The following is a 19,428-nucleotide window of genomic DNA, read 5'->3' as shown; positions in this document are numbered from 1 at the left end:
CTACTAGAAAAGACACCAGAGTCCTCAACTGAAGCTGTGGCTTAAAAAAGTACGGTGTCTGACTGCATTGCTGGGTAGGCCTAACCCAGCCTTCCTGCCTTAGCATCCCGGGTCCAGGGTCATGCCTGGCTTCATTTTGTTTCATGATGTTGCTAGTTGTATCTATGGCTAGTATTAGAGGGGGCTCTTTTTGTTTGCTTGTTTGTTTTTGCTTTTGTATTTTGAGACAGGGTTTCTTTATGTACCCTTGATGGCCCTGGACTCACTTTTTAGACCAGGCTGGCTTCAAACTCACAGAGATCCGCCTGCCTCTGCCTCCCGAGTGCTGGGATCATAGGCATGTGCAGGGCACCAGAGCACCAGATCTCATTATAGATGGTAGTGAGTCACCATGTGGTTGCTGGGAATTGAACTCAAGACCTGGAAGAGCAGACATTGCTCTTAACCACTGAGCCGTCTCTCCGGCCCTCTTAGAGGGTTCTTCACAAACATGCCTTCTTATTTTATATTACTATTCAGACCAGGAATCCAGTAATTTCATTTCTTTTCTTTTTTTTCCGAGACAGGGTCTCTCTATGTAGCCCTGACTGTCCTGAAGTCACTGTGTAGACCAGGCTGGCCTCGAACTCACAGCGATCCGCCTGCCTCTGCCTCCCGAATGCTGTGATTAAAGGCGTGCGCCACCACACCTGGCTGATTTCATTTCTTTTTCTTTTTCTTTTTTTTTTTAATTTTTTAGAGATTTATTTATTTTATGCATATGAGTAATCTGTCTTCACACACACCCAGAAGAGGGCATCAGATCCCATTACAGATAGTTGTGAGCCACCATATAGTTGCTGTGAATTGAACTCAGGACCTCTGGAAGAGCAGCCAGTGCTCTTAACTACTGAGCCATCTCTCCAGCCTTAATTTCCGTTCTTGAGACAATAAAGTTTCCAAAGAATTATTATAATTTTATTGCAGGAGAAATGCCATTGAGTAAGTAGTGAAAAACAAACTTAGCAAGTTTGGACAGTCTTTTTCCCCCTTCTCCTTTGTTGATAAGAAAAGTAGGTCATCAGTATAGCTGGAGTGTGTTGAAACACGCTGGGATGTTCCTGTCTGCAGAAGTTCTGCACTCAGCCTGAGCCCTCTGGGACTCCTTTGGCTCTGTACGGAGGCCCTGGGCGATGCCTGCAGCCATGGGTGCTCTCTGGCTGCCTGAGCCCCTGGGACTCCTTTGGCTCTGTATGGAGGCCTCTGGGAGATGCCTGCAGCCATGGGTGGTCTCTGGCTGCGGAGCTGCGCTCTGCTTCAGGGAGAACCTAAACTCTCTTCACTGGGACTTCTCGTCCTTGAGAGCTCAGGGACAGGGAGAAGCAGTTGTTATTGTAAAGATGCCGGAAATGAGCAGAGGATTAGGAGACAGGAGAGAGTCTAAGCAAGCATCTCTGCAAGTTAGCTCTGCAGTGAGAGTATCCTTCTGAGCCGGGTGTAGCAGCGCACGCCTGTAACCCAGCGTGGGGAGGCAGAGGCAGGTGGATCACTGTTGTTCAAGGCCAGCCTGGTCTACAAAGCCAGTCCAGGACAGCCAGACAATCAGGGTTACACAGAGAAGCCCTGTCTTGAACACACACACACACACACACACACACACACACACTTCTGCTGGAGAGCTAGGGCTGTCCCCTAGCATCCTGCTTTAATAAGGGCAGAATCACTGTTTGTCTTTGTCAGGCGTCCCTCCTTAGCTGACTCTCACTGTCTGTCATGGTGCGTTTGTGTTTCACAGGATCTCTGGATACATGTGTGAGCGTGAGTTCTTGCTTGGTTGCTTTATGTTCATATTGGCCATGGTCCCTTTCTTGTCGTGGTGATGTGGAGCAGGCATTTGCATGATGTTATTCTACTCTCAGTTTTCAGCAATGTTTCATTTTAGGTAGTCTCTAACTTTTCTGAAAATGAGTTCAAGCTGTAAAACATGAAAGTTCTAAGCTGGACATGGTGGTGCACGCCTTTAATCCCAGCACTCAGGGAGGCAGAGGCAGGTGAAGTGCTGTGGGTTTGAGGCCAGCCTGGTCTGCAAAGCAAGTCTAGGACAACCAAGGCTACATGGAGAAATCCTCGCTTGAAAAACAAAACGAAAAAGAAAGTTCTAGAAAGCTTCAAAATGTGTAGAGCGCTATCAGCACTATTTTGCCTTTAGGGATTGCGTTTTTTGATGGATGTGTGCACCAGCACATGTGTCTGTGTGCACACATGTATGTGCATGCCTGTTTCTAGTGCTTTATGATCATTCCATGTTTTCAGACAGTTGAACGCAGTGGCAGAAGTGAGGATTAACTCCTTAGGTGTGGCTTCATCTCAGTATAGTTCATCCAGAATCATTTCTGCATTCTGGCGTTTACATTCTTTATTTCTTTTTTTCCGAGACAGGATGTCTCTGTGTAGCCTTGCCTGTCCTGCACTCGCTTTGTAGACCAGGCTGGCCTCGAACTCACATCAATCCGCCTGCCTCTGCCTCCCGAGTGCTGGGATTAAAGGCATGCGCCACCATGTCCGGCTGGCGTTTACATTCTTACGTGTGCTCGTAAAGTGCTCGTAGTTTCATATTTAAGTCACGAAGCCAGCCTGTGTAGCTGTGGGTGTTGAGGCATCGTCCCGTGGAACGGCTCTGAGGGTTGTTGTATGCTGACCATGAGAAGCAGAAGGGATGTGTGATAACGAAGTTAGTGCTGAGAAAGCAGGAAAGTTGATGCCCATCCTTTGTGGCTCTGGGTCACTGTGACTGTCAGGAATTCTTTCTCTCTGGGCCAGTTGCATGGTGTCTCTGAGAGAGGCTGAAAAATGCAGAGCCTGGAGTCAGTCCACCTTAGGCTTCCTGTGGCCCAGGCCTGGCCCCTCAGGTTTAATTCTATTTTCTTTGTCTCTATCTCTAGAAACATTTTAGAACCAGGTTGTTCGGGCTGTGGAATTGAAACATGCCCCAGGTTTGCCAGTCTGTCCTGTGGTTGAGGAGAAGTTGCTTGGAGGTTTCCTGAGTGCGGCTCTTGTCACACGATAGGTTGAACATTTACTGAACCTCTCCTGTACTTGCAGCCTCCTTGTCAAGTAGCTAACACAGGACTGCAAGTCCAGACGTGTAGATCCGAAAGCCCCTTACCACCCCTCCCCCAGCTGTGGCTCAGCACATCTGGCTGTGTGTGATATTTGCTGTGCAAGTGGTCATCTCTCTAAAATAGTTTTTATTATTAAGAGTGCTTGTTGCGCTTGCAGAGGACCTGGGTTTGGTTCCCAGCACCCACATAGTGGCTTTAAACCATCTGTAACTACAGCTCCAGGATCTGGCATCCTCTTCTGACCTCAGGCACCAGGCGTGCAAGAGGTGCACAGACAGACATGAAGACAAAACACCCATACACATAAAATATATATTAAATTAGGCAGACCCTATTTCCTTGTTTGTTTTTGAAACTGGGTCTCACTGTGTGGCTCTGACTGGCTTGGAACTTGCTTTGTAGACCAGGGCGGACCATGAAGTCACAGAAACCTGCCTGCCTCTGGAGTGCTGGGATTAAGTGTGAGCTACTACACATAGTGTCAAGTGCAGTGAAGTTGTGTGGTCTGTTAGGATTCTTTGAGCATCACTGATGGACAGATTGAAGAAGGGCGGCCGCTGTTCCTGGAAATGAGTGCTGGAACCTCCTGGGTCTGCTTTGTTGATCCCCTCTTGTGACTGTTCTATGTAGGTGGATGTTGTACTTACATTTCTTACTTCTTAAAGGAGACTCTGTTTAAGACATTTGCCTCAGCTGCTATCTTACTATTCTTTTTAGTTTATTTCCAAAATTTGTACTTAAATGTTTGGCCTATACATATGTCTTTGTACCACTTGTGTACCGATGGCATTGAGTCCCTGGACTGGAGACTACAGACAATTGGGAGCCATCATTTGGTTGCTGGGAGCCGAACCCAGGTTCTCTGGGAGAGAAGCCAGTGCTCTTAACTGCTGAGCCATCACTTAACCCCATACTGTTCTTAAAAATATTTGAAAAGAGCCTGTCATAAAAACAGCAGCTTCTCGGGGCATGGCCTTTTCCTCATGGTGGCTCTGGAGGCTCTGTGTCTCTGCTGCTGAGGGAGTGTTGGAGGCCCACTGTGAATTCCTCACACTGGGATGGCATCTGCAAAGCTGCTAGTGGGATTCTGCTAATAGGGGTTTTCCTGCGTCTCTCACAGGATGTGTTTCCTTTCATATGCACCATAGAAAAGACATCTGCATGAATCTTTAAACAGGCAACTTCTCAAACAGGAAAATGTCGAGATGGTGGTCTTTTTTAAAAAAATTATTACTTACACAGTTTTCTGTTCACATGTACACTTGAACACCAGAAGAAGGCACCAGATCTCACTATAGATAGTTGTGAGCCACCATGTAGTTGCTGGGAATTGAACTCAGGACCTTTGGAAGAGCAGACAGTACTTTTAACTTCTGAGCCATCTCTCCAGCCCATTTTAAAAAATGAGATTAGTGGAGATAGACCAAGAAGTAGAGAAACATTTACTCAGGTGTCTTGAGTACAGTTTATTTTATGCCACTGCAGCGTAACAAACAATTCTATCTTGTCTGTATATATTCTCCCCCCCTCCCCCTTTCTCTTGTTTTTTTCGAGACAGGGTCTCTTGTGTAGCCTTGGCTGTCCTGGACTCGCTTTGTAGACCAGGCTGGCCTCAAACTCACAGCGATCCTCCTGCCTCTGCCTCCGGAGTGCTGGGATTAAAGGTGTGCGCCACCATGTCCGGCTTAGGCTTTGTTTATTGTACTCAAAAGCAGCGGTGTATCCTGCTACTGTGATGGAGGATAACAGCACAGGCCTGGGATCCCAGCACTCGGGAGGCTAGAGCAAGAAGATTGCAAGGTGAAGTCTAGCCTGGGGTCCGTAGAGAGGCCCTGTCTAAGAAACAAAACGAAAGCCTAGATTGCTGCGTAATAGCTCTCTTGGCTTTAGCATTACCTGGAAATCAGGGCAGAGAGACAAATGGCCATGTTTCTGAGGTTCATGTCAGCCTAGGCCTCAAGCTTCCTCTCTGCTGGGCTATTCAGGCATCCTAGTCAGGGTCACGATTGCTATTGCTGTGAAGAAACACCGTGATCCAAAGCGAGTGGGAGGAAGGGGCTTATCCGGCCTACACTTCCACATCACTTCCGCATCGAAGGGGGTCAGGGCAGGAACCTGGAGGCCGAGACTGTGGGGGGTGGGTGCTGCTCACTGGCTTGCTCAGCCAACTTTCTTATGGAACCCAGGGCCACCTGCCCAGCAGTGGCCCCACCCACGGCAATTACTAAGAAAATGCCCTTGCATACAGCCCTATCTTCTGGGGGTATTTTCTCAATTGAGGTTCCTTCTTCTTCCACTGTAGCCACTGTTACATCTGTGCTGTGTAGCCCAGGGTGGCCTCAAACACAAACTACTTCTCCCTTAGCCTATTGGCTAGCTGATAACGGGCATGGGTCACCACCCCTGGCTTTCTGTCTTTATGAAGCCACTGAAGTATGCTGTCAGCCTTGCTGGAACTAAGGCAGAGCAGTAAATTGCATCTTGTAGGATATTAGGCTAGATTTGTAGTTCTTACATTATGTATGTGTTGGTGGGAGGGCTGAGACCAGGGTCTCACTATATTACCTTGTGTAGACCAGGCTAGCCACCTGCCTCTGCCTCTCAAATGCTGGGGTTAAAGGCATGCACCACCACACCCAGCTACATTTCATGAAAATTAAAAGACATATTTGCATTGCCTCTTGCTGATTGGGATTTGTTGTGAAATCTGTTGCATGTTTTCTTGATTTGCTTAATGCTTAATTACGCCATCATGTTAAATTGTTTTGGTGTGTATGTGTGCGCGTGTGCATGTATGTGTACAAGTGCACATGTGTTTTCAGGGAGGCCAGACAGAGTCAACGTTGGATGTTGTTCCCTGCTGTTTTTTATTTTACAAACTCCTGGGTCCAGGGGCTGACCAGCCATTGCTCCCTAGTGCTGGGGTCACAGGTGTGCTGTCATGGCCAGCTCTTCTTTAGCAGTTTTGGGTCCTGTTCCTTATGTGCCAAGGGCTCTGCTGATCCAGCTCTTCTCTGCTGGCCTGCCGTTTTGTTGATTTTTTTATTTTTAAGAGTCTTGCTTCTGATCCCCGGCTGACCTTAAATTCTGGCCACCTTGCCTCAATTTCCACTATGTCTGGTTCACTGCCCTCTTCTTGCTGAGATGGTCTCAGTCTTTGCAAAGAGAGGTGCTGTGCAGGTGGGAGAGCTCACACTTGACAGGCCTCCTGAGTGTGCATCTCTGGCAGGGCATTTAGGATTGTACCTCACCTCCTTGTGCATGACTATTCATTGATTATTTTTCATATATAAAAACATTTTAGTTTTCTGGTTCATTGTTCAATCACTCTGAGATAAGATATATTTTTAAAAATTCAAATTCAGTAAGACATTTACTTATTTTACTTTTCAACATCTTAGTTTTCCAAGTGAACTATGAATGCTACTTGTCAACCCTGGTGGCTCTTGGAAGGAGTTCTAGTCTTTGGAATAGTTTCCACATTTTTCTCTTTCAAAATAGAGGTGGAAGCCGAGTGTGGTGGTGCACACCTTTAATCCTAGCACTCAGGAGGCAGAGGCAGGCAAATCCATGTGAGTTCAAGGCCAGCCTAATCTAAAAAAAAAAAAAAAAAAAAAAAAAAGAAGATGGAGAACAGAGGGTTCTGTAGAGTTCTTGGTTGCCAGTGTTCTTTATATGAAAATTATACTCATGTCCTGTAATCAGTAGGACATCAGTTGAGATTTCCCCTGTGGGTAGGGAAACATGTTAGTGGGCTCGCCAGTACAGTTGCTAGTGTTTACAAAAATGTGGACTACAGAGTGTGTGCTGAACACGGATTAAAAGCAAACACACCTTCGTACTCACATGCCATGTACTCATTAAAGCACAAGGTACAGAAACCAAACCAAAGCTGCGTGCAGCCTTTGCTACAGTGACAGGGAACATTTTCATGGCCTCTAAAAGAAACCTGTGGTGCTGGGGAAATGGCTCAGCAGTTAAGTGCTCTGGTTGGTCTTTTGCAGAGGACCCCGGTTCTATTCCCAGCATTCACAATTACCTGTAAGTCCAGTTCAGGGGATCTGATGTCCTCTTTTGGCTTCTGCAGGCATTGTGTGTGTGTGTGTGTGTGTGTGCGCCTCAGCCAGGTGTGGTGGCACACTTCTATAATCCCAGCACTCTGGGAGGCAGAAGCAGGCAGATCTCTGAGTTTGAGGCCAGCCTGGTCTACAAAGCAAGTCCAAAACAGCCAAGGCTACACAGAGAAACCTTGTCTGAACAAGTACACAAACAAAATCAAAAGAAAGAGTAAAAGAAATCCACCTGTCTCTGCCTACCAAGTGCTGGGACTAAAGGAGTACGCCACCTGGATGTTTTGTTTTGAGACAGGATCTTACTGTGTGGCCTTGACTGTCCTGGAACTTAATAGTAGACCAGGCTGGCATCTACCTCCCCAGTGCTGGGATTAAAGGTGCTTGTCACAATGCCCTGGCAAATAAGTGTTAAGAAGCAGCCTCCTGAGCTGGGCATGGTGGCTCACGCCTTTAATCCCAGCACTGGGGAGGCAGAGGCAGGTGGATCGCTGTGAGTTCGAGGCCAGCCTGGTCTACAAAGCGAGTCCAGGACAGCCAAGGCTACACAGAGAAACCCTGTCTTGAAAAACCAAAGAAAGAAAGAGACAGCCTCCTGCCCTTAGTCCTTAGCGCTTACCCCACACAGCCCCCAAACCTCTGTTTGCATGAGCCTCGTTCAGGCTCCATACAAAGGGAGCGAGGCTCTGTAGCGCCTTTCATTACTGTACCGCTCACTGCCACGGTCTCTCCAAGCTGTCCTGTAGGTGACAGCGTTTTATCCATCTGTCCAGTAACAGCGGCACTCTGGTACTGTCTCCCATCACTGCAGGGATTTTAACTACTTGTTTCAGTTCTCTCGAGCTGGGTCAGGAGGTAACCTTTCAGAATGTAAGGAACGGTATGGCCTTCCAAAGCCCAACCCAGCCGACACCTTGGAGGTCCGGAGCAGCCCGCACTTCCATCAGCACTTCTCTCTGTTGGGTTCACCACGCTGGGGCAAAGGAGGGCTTGGCTCTCACTTCCCAGACAGCTAATAGTACGCACTGGACAGTTGGGACCTTTAGTCCACGTGGGGAATGGTATTGATGTTACACCCAGGCTCTTTCTTACATGTGCTAGGCAAAAGCAAGGTCTCCTGTAGTGCAGGCTGGCTCTGAATCCTGTGTCTTCCTGCCTCTACCTCCTGACTTCTGGGTTGTGGTATCATGCCTAGCAAGTTCATTTTTAAGTAGGATTTTAAGTTGTCTTCTCCCATCCCTTTTTTTAGCAGTCCTTTATATGTTTTAGATACGAGTCAGTGCCTTATCAGACTAGGTTTGCAACAGGTGTCTGTGTATATTTTATTTATTAGCTGGTATGTGTTTGATATGATGTATGTGTCATGGTGCACATGTGGAGACAGAGGCCAGCTTGGAGAAGCCAGTTTTCCTTCGTCTTGCTGAGCCCTCATGCAGGCCTTGAAGGTGTCAGAGTGCTCTCGTCTGCTGCTTGTGGTGTCACACTTCAGCTACTTTCACCATCCGGGGCCAGGATGCTGTGTTGCTGTGTTTTCCTCTGGGAGCCCTCGGCCCATTTGACATCATCATCTTTTTGTTTGCTTCCTTCATGGCTGTCCAGCTGTTGCAGCATCATTTGTTGACATTCCTTCCCCCATGACTGGTTTTGGTTCCCATATTGGCTAGAGAAAGTATGGGTTTACCTTGGAACCGGGAGTTCTTTTTTTAAAATGTGTTTATTATTGTTGTTTGTGTATGTGTCACATTATGTGTGTCTGTGTGGGCACGTGTGGAGAGACCAGAGGACAGCACTGTGGAGTCGGGTCTCTCCTTCCATTTTTGCATGTGTTGTGGGGACCACTCAGGTCACTAGGCTTGTGCAGCAGGTGTCCTTTCTCTCTGAGCCGTCTCACGCCTGAAGAACTCTGTTTCACAGTGAAGGACCTTAGCATCTCGTACCAAGCATTCAAAATGTGCAGTCCCAGAATTCAGCGAGGAAGGTCAGGCAGCAGCTGGGCTATAGAACATGGGCATAGGGGCTGCCACTGGGCTTTTGCCCCTGCCCAGTTACATGTCCCAGCAGGGCATAGAGGACACTTCTACACAAGCCTTGCAAAGATAGAAGGAGGCTCTGGCACGGACAGACGCTGCTTTCTCTATGTCTAGCGTGGGCCCAGGGCCGTGAGGAGGGAACTAGAGGGAAGAAACAGCATCGCCCACAACATGTCCCACTTGGCACAGATGCACAGGTGCTGGCCTCTTCTGTTCACAGTGATCCAGTTGTCAGGGAATTTGTCAGCGTTTGGCCATGTGCCCGTTCCACTTAGCTTTATCCGCGTTACACTTGTCTTCTTGAGCAGAGTGCAGTAGAGAAGCAGCCGGCTAGGAAGCCTGTGGTGTGTAGGGCGGGGCCTGAAGCGTGAAGCCTCCCGTGTTCACCTCCATCTGGCAGCCCCGAGGGGTTCCAGGACCCCAGATAGCTGTCACCACGTTCCCCATGTCCAGCTTACTCTGCAAGAGGTTGAACGATCTGCCCCGAGCCCCTACCACACTGGCCTGTTCCCTTTTTTCTGTCCAGCTGCCACCGCCATGCCATTCAGGCTTTGCTTGCCGTGCTTTGGCTCTTAACTCTGGCTGCAGAATGGGACTGCCAGACGCACTGTCATCATAAGGTGCCTTAACCAGCCACCTCCCATTTACTTAGGGCTCCTTTTCCTAGGACCCGACTCTGGGCTTCTGTGGCCACCTCAGGCCGGCCTCCGGTTCCTCACTGGGGTGCTGCGCAGCCTGCAGCTGACCTGGATCGCTGTGCCGGGCTGTTTCAGGAGGGTAGTGGCAGGCGCTTGGAGGCAGGCAGCTGCCTCTCTCTAAGTCTGCATAGTTGGTCCTGTGGAGTCACTCTGGGGAGCCAGCACAGAGCTCAGACAGGAATGCAGATGCCAGGGAGGGGAGGGTGCTAAAGAACTGGAAAATGACCCCGCCAGGCTGAGGAGAAAGCCAGCAGATCCCCTTGTCTGGGGCTCCCTTCAGCTTCACACCCACACACGGTACCTACACGTTGGTATTTTCCTGTGTCCAAAATTGGAAGGGTGGAGTGAGTTTCCCACCCGCCCTGAAAGGCAGATTTTCCTTCACGCTCTGTTCCAGTCTTTCTCTTGAGATGAAAGCCTGCCTCTGGCTGTTGTTTGCAGTGCTTGCCTTGTTCTCACTGCAGAGGGATCTGAGGTTTGCAATCTCTGCTTGAGGAGAGCAGGCAGAATGCCGAGGTGGTCTGTTTTCGGGCTTGCCTGTTGTGGCAGTGCAGCTTTGACAGCACATGGTTCTCACACATGTCTCTCTGCTCTCTTCTTGCAGACACAATGCGGCGAGTGGTGCGACAGAGCAAGTTCCGGCATGTCTTTGGACAGGCTGTGAAAAACGACCAGTGCTATGACGACATCCGAGTCTCCCGAGTGACCTGGGACAGTTCTTTTTGTGCTGTTAACCCCAGATTCGTGGCCATCATTATAGAAGCGAGTGGGGGAGGAGCCTTCCTGGTGCTCCCTCTGCACAAGGTGAGTGAGTGACACCCTGTTCTGGAGCTGAGATATGGCCACCTGGTTTCTTTTTTTTTTTTAATTTTTAAAAATTTAAATAATATATTCCTATTACATCTCAGTTGGTGTCCCCTCACTTGTATCTTCCTGTTCCCCCCTCCCTCCCTCTTTCATCCTATTCCCCTCCCCTAGGTCTGTGACAGAAGGGGACTTCCTCCCCCACCGTATCATCAGAGCCTGTCAGGTCTCATCCTGGCAGCCTGCTTCCTCTTCCTCTGAGTGCCCCACCAAGGGGAAATGGTCAAATAGGGGGCACTAGAGTTCATGTCAGAGTCAGTCTCCACTCTCACACAACTGTGGAGAATGTGCTGCCCATTGGCTAGATCTGAATAGGGGGTCTAGGTTTACTGAGTGCATTGTCCTAGCTTGGTACAGTAGTTTATGCAGGTCCCCCTGGGTCCAGATCCGTCAGCCTTGATGGTCTTCTTGTAGGGTTCCAGGACCCTCTGGGCCCTTCCATTTCCCCATTCTCCCATATCTCTTCACCTGGAGTCCCCCAGTAGGAAGTCCCAGCATCTATCTCAATCCCCCGCTGAATGAAGACTCTCAGACGACACCCCTGTTGGGCTAGTGTCCAATTATAAGTGAGTATATACCATGTGCATCTTTCTGGGTCTGGGTTAACTCACTCAGGATGATCATTTCTAGTTCCATCCATTTGCCTGCAGATTTCAGGATTTCCTTGTTTTAATAGCTGAGTAGTAGTCCACAGTGTAAATGTACCAGTTTCTTTACCCACTCTTTGACTGAGGGACATCTAGGTTTTTTCCAGATTCTGGCTATTACGAATAAGGCTGCTATGAACATAGTTGAGTATATGTCCTTGTTGTGTGGTGGAGCATCTTTTGGGTATTGAGGTAGCCCTATGTCGGTTGTGGTTGTGGTTTTGCTGAAGGAGTCGGAGGATTTGCTGAAGGAGTCGGAAGCAGGAGGATCACGAATTTGAGGCCAGCCTGGGCCGCCTGGTTTCCAAGTTGCCTCATGTGGGTTTTGAGAACTAAACTCAGGTCCTTGGCAAGGGCCAGTAGTGCACTGAGCCATCTCTTCAGGCTGCCAGTGTGTCCTGTGTCATGTCATGCCCCCCACCCCTGAATTTTGAGTTGTAAATGGAGGATGCACTCAAGAAAGTGTCCAAGGGATGGTTTTAGCTCAGGAGTCCACACAGACAGAACACAAAATTCAAGATTTATCCCAACTCTGGGTAATGAGTTGCAGCATGGGATTTGAACTGTTTAACAAGTGGTAGAAATGAAAGGCCCTGACTGAGTGGCTCTGTGTGCACCCTCAGTGGTGCCCTCACTGGTCCTTTCCTAACTGCTTTTCATAGATTCGCCCGCCCCCATGTCTACTTCTGAGCCATGTGAACTAGAGCAGGTCTCAGTATGGATCGCAGGCTCTGGAAGTAGGCACCGTCATCAAGTCAACTTGCTGTCAAGAGCACTGCTCCACATCCTGGGGGCAGCTTCCGGTTCCTGCCCTTCCCTCTCAGGTGTTGATGACTGGCTTGTTCTGTTTTAACATCTGTGTTTGACTTCCCTGGCTAGACTGATTGCACACTGAGCCAGTCTAGAAAGAATTAGCAAGATGGGCGCCCAGGGTAGGAAGCCAACTCTTTGTTTCCAGTGTAGCTTCCAATTGGTCCGTAGGAATCTTGCCATTAATAATGAGCTTTTCTACTTAGATACTTTTGTTTCTCTTGACTGATGCCATACCATTGTAACATAACCTGCCTTTGGAGTGGGGCTTTAAACTGAGTGTCAGTTGAGTTTAGGCCACACATCTATTTAGTATGTTCCTTCAAGGATTTTTTAAAAATTATTTTTAATTATGTATAGAGGTGTATGTGTGTACATATGTGTGTGCTCATGAGCACACATGTACATGTGGAGGCATTGGATCCCCTAAAGCTGGAGCTACAGATAGTTGTGCGTCACCTGGTACAAGTGCAGGGACCAGAGCTTAGGTCCTCTGGTCATGCTTGTAGCCGCTGAGCCATCTCCCTGCCTGTGCGTTCCTTTACTAGTAGTGAGGAGCACTCAGGAACTGGACTTTCTGTTTCTAGGGCTCAGGGCGGCCAGCTGAGAGGACAGCCACAGCCTGTCAGCCAGGTCACACACTCATGGTCTGTTTGGAGTTAAAGCAGTTTTCTTTTTATAAACCGAGGGACAAATTCAAGACATTCTTTTCTTCAAAGAAATGGAACAAGCCAATTAAGAAGCCCAAAATAAACTCTGAATGGCTAATCTTCCACTGAGTTCAGACAGTTCCTTCAGCTTCCACATCCACAAAAGGCTGTGAGTCCATCTTTGCTTCTGCAATCCACGGGTGACTTTGAGCCTCACAGCGCTGGCAGGGGACCAGCCTGGTGATGCGGGCCTTACAGGAATGAGAGCAGAGTGAGTCCGTGGAACACGGCTGTGCTTTGGCTGGGGAGAAGGCATGGTGGGCAGGGTTGAATTATGTATTAGTAGGGGCCTTTTCCAATATCCACCCCAGCTCCCAACACAGAGCCCTAGCAGATTTATTCAGCAGGCAGATGGTCATCTGTTCTAACCCAGGTGTGCTAGTCTGGCTGCCTCCCAGCCACCTGCCCTTTGACTTCTCATCTCAGTCTCACCTTGGCCTTCTGCTGTAACTCTGTCTTGTGGTGAACTCCTCATGGCCTCTCTCTGTTTATCTGACGACCCCCACCTGCCCCTGCCCCTCAGACTGGGAACGGAAGTCCTGCCTTCTGCTGTCTAGTTACTGGCTAAATCCGCTTCTTTATTAACCAACCACAGATATTTGGGAAGCATTGTTTACACAACATTGATACAGGAGATCCTTCGTAGGCATGACAGTGCCCATGTCTGGACTCTAACCAGATCTCGGGGCACAGAAATCAGCATCTGAATACACGATGCACCAAAACATCCTCCAACAGAGCTGACTTCAGGTCTCCAACATCATGTGACAAGCCAGGCTTGGTGGTGTATGGCAGGGAGCGGGGCAAGAGGAGCCCAGGGGCTCGATGGCTGCCAGATTCACTGAGAGACACGTCTCCCCCCCAAAAAAGAAGAAGGAGAAGGAGAAGAAGAAGAAGAGTGGTGGAGAACAATAGAAGACACCTCCACATGTCTCTCTCTCTCTCTCTCTCTCTCTTACACACACGAGCACACACGCACGCACTCCTTCCCTTCAACTCCCTCCCTGTTACACTTGAATCCAATGGCCTTTCTTGGACTCTGTCATACAGTCTGTGTGGCCTTGCCCTGATGTTGGTGTAATCTTAGTGACAGCATTTGGAGGTAGAGGAGCGCGTGGTCTTACTGGCTCCTTTCCTCAGCAGGCTCACAGGGTCTCTGGGTGCTTCTCAGGCACTCAAGTGTACAGTTAATTCTTTGTGTCAGAATGAGTGGCTTTGAGGAAGGAGTGCGGGCTGAGATAGAAAGCTGTGACGTTGAGGCGTGGCGGGGTCACCGTGTAGCGGGATGTGGGTCTGCCATTCTGTCCCTCCATCTCTCTTTCTGTAGTGTAAAGGAGCTATATATAAAGTGACTTTCAGCTCTGGTAATTCTCTGTGCCCTCACTGCGTCTCTTCTGTGACTGTCTGCTCTGAGGCGGGGTCTGAGTGGTTCAGTATCTAGAACACATAAAGCAAATGCTGCTTTCTCCTTCTTGGTCTGATGTGTAACTCTGAGGCACAGATGCCAGGGCCCCACTCAGCAGGTGAGGGGGTTGGTCAGGCCTGTGCTGTGCTGGCAAGGCCAGCTGACACTGATGTTTTGTTCTTCCTGAGGTGTGATCTGGCCACTGGGGCATCACTGTCTGTAGGGCATAGCACCATGCTCCGTGTTGGCACGAAATGCGTTCCCTGTAATTTATGGTGTTGTCATAAGTGTTTGAGTAAGGCTTGTGGGCTTCACGTTGTTGATTCTTGATTGTTAGTGTCCGTCTTCGTTGTCGTTTGACCATCACATGTGACACCTTGCTGTTTGTACGCTCGGCTCCTGCCCTCAGCTTTCCGCCCTGCAGGGGAGGACAGAACTTCAAGCCTGACTCATTCTCTTCTTCTGTCACCAAGCTACCACCCTGCCACCCTGCACCCCCACCCCCAGAGTTGTGGTCAGATCCAGAAGTATCTTATCAGCTTGTTACTACTGGCCGTGTGTGGTGGGGTACACCTTTAATCCTAGCACTCAGAAGACAGCCTACATAGTGATTTCCAAGCCAGTCAGTGGTGCACGCCTTTAATCCCAGTGCTTGGGAGGGCAGAGGCAGGCACATCTCTGTGAGTTCGAGGCCAGCCTGGTCTATAAAGTGAGTCCAGGAAAGCCAGGGCTCCACAGAGAAAATCTGTCTCAGGAAGAAGAAGAATAAGAAGAAGGAAAAAAGAGAGAGAGAGAAAGAAGAAGAAGAAGAAGAAGAAGAAGAAGAAGAAGAAGAAGAAGAAGAAGAAGAAGGTGCAAAGACTTGAGCTCTTGGTGAAGTGTGTCTGTCCTGCTCCAGCTGTGGTACCTCTAAATGAGAACTGAGCTCACTATGGCTCATATTTTACTTATTTATTTTTATTTTTTGGTTTTTCAAGACAAGGTTTCTCTGTGTAGTCTTGGCTATCCTGGACTCACTCTGTAGACCAGGCTGTCCTCGAACTCACAGTTATCTGCCTGCCTCTGCCTCCTGAGGGCTTGTATTTTATTCTTAAGAAATTATCTATTTTTATCCTGGCATAATGGCACACTCCTTTAATCCCAGCACTCAGGGAGGCAGAGATAGGTGGGTCTCTAAGTTCTGGTCTATAAAGTGAGTCCATAACAGCCAAGTCTACACAGAGAAACTCTGTCTTGAAACAATAACAACGACAACAAAAGCCAAAAGAATTATTTATTTTTATGTGTATGAGTGTTTGCCTGCCTGCATGTTTGTGCAATGCCTGCAGGGGCCAGAAGAGGTTGTTTGATCCCTTGGAACTGGAGTGAGGCTCTGTGCACATGCTGGGAATTGAACATGGGTCCACTGAGTCGTCTCCCCAGCCCCTAGCTATGTTGTCAGTTCCTGTCACAGGCTCCAGGCTCTCTGTACACGCATTGTTGAATGTGCACACCTGATCAAAGGGATCACGGCCTCTCAGAGTCTCCCATTTAAAAGCTAGTGTCTGCCCACAGTAAATCACATTTTGTAATCTCAGAGTCTTGTGATTAGGTTCTGGGAGAATATAAATTAGTTAGACAATCTCTGTCTTCAAGATTTAAGTTCCCAAATGAAAATAGTATCAGGGACAAATATATTGAATGGCATATATGCCTGTGCTCACACACAAGCACCAGCTCACACATGTTTTAAGCATGTGATTTGTGAGCTTTTTGTGTGGGTGGTTTTACTAGAAAAAGTGGATTGTCAGTAGTCAGTTGAGGAACAAGGAGCATTCTCAGCGAAGGCGTGGTCCTCAGAGCAGCCCACACGAGACTGGCTCCTCTGCAGCATTGCTCACACCACGGCATGCCGCTGTGCCGTGGCTCTGCAGGTGTGGTTGCTGTGCCATGGCTCTGCAGGTGTGGTTGCTGTGCCATGGCTCTGCAGGTGTGGTTGCTGTGCCATGGCTCTGTAGGTGTGGTTGCTGTGCCATGGCTCTGCAGGTGTGGTTGCTGTTGCCGTGGCTCTGCAGGTGTGGTTGCTGTTGCCGTGGCTCTGCAGGTGTGGTTGCTGTGCCATGGCTCTGCAGGTGTGGTTGCTGTGTCTTCCTGTTCTTCAGTCTTTCAGAGGGTGAATAAGACAAGGCAGTCTAGCTGAATATAAGCTGTCCTTGTGGTTTGACCTGACATGAGGAATAGCTTTATCCCTTGCCACAAGTACCCAAGCTGCCTCATCTCCAGCATTCAGGTTTCAGTCCCCTGAGCAGTCTGCTGGGTTGGCATGTACAGTCCTCTCTGGAGCAGCCATGCTTGTGATGTGCAGCTGAAACAAGCATCCCCTCCCTGCAGTGAGCCACGGGGACTCCAGCAAGCGCAGCAGCAGCTCCTGGTAGGCACACATGAACTTTGGACCTCAGAAAACCTGCCAGTCCTGCCTTAAACAAGTAAGGGTGGAGGGGTGCTCCTAGAACTGTGTATGCGTGCTCTCCGGCTGCTCACGTGGATGGAGGATACACTCTGCAGTCCCCTGTCCCCCTTTGTGCGCCACCCCTCCCCCACTGTTGTGATCATAAAGGGCCTTTGAGTCTTTGCGTGAAGTACGGACAAGAGAGGATGGATGTGGCCAGGGCTCCCGTAACCTTTGTGCCGCTGTCCCTTTGCTCCTTCAGGATAGGTGTGCAGTAACTTTTATTTATTTTAAAAAAATCTGTCTATCACTATATGTAGATATATAGGTTGCTCCTGAGCACTGATCTCAGGTCGTCTGGCTTGGCCAGACATAAGAGCCTATGTCTTAAGCAATCGGGGACTTGATAGGCAAGTGGCAACTGTAAAACGGGTATCACAGACTATAGTTTTTGACATATAGTGTTTGTTTACACTGCAGATGTTACTAATAAAAGTTGTGCTGGCTACTTTTATGTCAGCTTGACACAAGCTAGAGTCACTGGAAAGGAGGGAGCCTCAATTGTGAAAATGCCTTCATAAGATCAGGCTGTAGGTCACTTTCTCAATTAGTGATTGATGGGGAGGGCCCAGCCCATTGTGGGTGGGGCCATCCCTGGGCTGGCAGTCCTGGGTTCTATAAGAAAGCAGGCTGAGCAGACCATGGGGAGCAAGCCAGCGAGCAGCACCCTCCATGGCCTCTGCATCAGCTCCTGCCTCCAGGTTCCTGCCCTGACTTCCTTTGATGATGGACTATTTGCTGAAAGTATAAGCTGAGATAAGCCCTTTCCTTCCCATGCTGCTTTGGTCAGGGTGTTTCATCACAGCAGTAGTGGCTTTCTGATGTCTGTCCTACCCCACCCCCACCCAGTGCTGGGGCCTTGTACACATTAGGTGAGTGCTCTCCTAGCCTAGCATGATGAGCTGTCAACTACCACACACTGCTGGTTTCAAACATTCTTACCTTAAACAGCTATAGATAGAGAATGGAAATGCATTTACATTTATATATGTGTATGTGGTGATATGATTTAAAAAAATAAATAAATAGGGTCTTAGCCGGGTGTGATGGTACATACCTTTAAACCCAGCACTCAGGAGGCAGAGGCAGGCGGATCGCTGTGAGTTCGAGGCCAGCCTGGTCTATAAAGGGAGTCCAGGACAGCCAAGGCTATACGGAGAAACCCTGTCTCGAACCACCCCCCCCCCAAAAAAAAAAAAAAAACAAAATAAAAAAATAAGGTCTTACTGGATAGCCCAGGCCCCTAAAGCTCAAATGACATTTAAAAGAGTGGCTTAAAAACATAATTTTAGGGTTGTAACTCAGTTGGTACAGTGATTGGCCAGCATGCACAAGCCATGAGCTTGATTCCCAGCCACATAGACCAGGCATGGTGATGCGTACCTATAATCCTGGCATTTGGCAGCTTGGGGTAGGAAAATCATGAGTTCAAAGTCACCCTTAGTATGGTGGTTTGAACAAGAATGGGTCCAATAGGCTCCTGTGTTTGAATGCTTGATCCCCAGTTAGTGGAACTATGTGAGAAGGGTGAGGAGGCGTGGCTTGTCACTGGGTGTGGGTGTCAGAGGCCCAGGCCTTTCCCAGTTGGCTCTCTCTGCCTCAAGATGTGAGCTCTCAGCTCTTGCCGCAGCAGCACTCTGGAAACGGAGCCTTGGTCCTCTGGAGAGCAGCAAGTGCCTGTTACTGCCGAGCTATCTTCAGCCCTGCGTGCTTCCTGCCTGGACCTGTGCTGGCTTATTGCATGCTTTCATTTAAATTGAAACTAATCTTACTGTAGGAAGGAGATCTGCTTCCCTTGCAGCAGTGTGCTTAGTGCGCATACGAAGAACAGAACCAACGAGCGAGATGCCTCGCATCCCAGCAGAGTCACGACAGCGGCAAGTCAGAACCCATCTTTGCTAAAGTAGACACAGACAAGTAACAAAGTGGGAAAGATTATGAAAAATAAAGAAAATAAATGGGAAGCTAGCCCTGTCCTCCCTATAAGGATGCTAACCCAGCTGTTTGCTGCTACAGCGTGGCTTTGGGTTTGCAGGCTGCCAGGCCTCTGCCATGTCAGGTGCCAGCACTGCCGAGTTTAGTGTCCCCAAGACTGAGACCCTCCTGCACAGGGATAAGTTGTAAAATCCATCATTCATACTGCCTGTCCCCCTTCACCGGCACAGCAGGCACAGGAAGCCCTTCCAGGAGGCCTCGTTCTCCTGGAGCAGCGCAGGAAAGTCTGAGCAAGCCCCAGGGCCTTCACAAGGCTTTGGCAGCTGCCAGCTGGCGAGGCTCCTCTCTGCTCCTTGCTGCCGTGTGGGGCTGCTGAACTGTCCCCTAAACCATCTGCCTTCTGCCCGGGCACTACATTTATCACTGTGCCCCAAATTTGCTGCCATTCTGCCTGTGAACAATCAGGAAGTGCTTCACAGATAGCTGAGAACAGTTTCCACCCGTGGCCTGCTGAATGGTGCCAATGGACTGGTCTGCCCGGGAAGGCTACCCTTGGGCCTATGTGGAAGGCCACACTCCAGGTGGCTAGCCCCGTCTCAACCTGGGTATCTCCACAAGGTTTCAGAAATCGGCCGTCATCTCATTCAAAGTTGACCCTGTCAAGTGGGCC

General features: G+C 49.1%; 1 protein-coding gene across 4 annotated transcripts in view; it reads left to right on the top strand.

Moving 5' to 3' along the window:
- Positions 1-19,428, top strand: part of CORO1C (coronin 1C) — a 75,705-nt gene that overhangs the window by 18,206 nt on the left and 38,071 nt on the right. For all 4 annotated transcript variants that reach the window (XR_014775364.1, XM_084761429.1, XM_084761427.1 and 1 more), the window contains exon 2: positions 10,504-10,703. Coding sequence is in view for 3 of the 4 variants with exons in the window: in XM_084761429.1 (XP_084617555.1) it covers positions 10,509-10,703 (195 nt within the window). In the remaining variant the exon portion in view is untranslated. The remainder of the gene's footprint in view (positions 1-10,503; positions 10,704-19,428) is intronic.

This window comes from Acomys minous (genome assembly GCF_964271855.1).
Source record: "Acomys minous genome assembly, chromosome: 16".
NCBI lineage: Eukaryota > Metazoa > Chordata > Mammalia > Rodentia > Muridae > Acomys > Acomys minous.
Note: the sequence above shows the minus strand (reverse complement) of the source record. Positions and strands in the feature narration are given on the sequence as shown.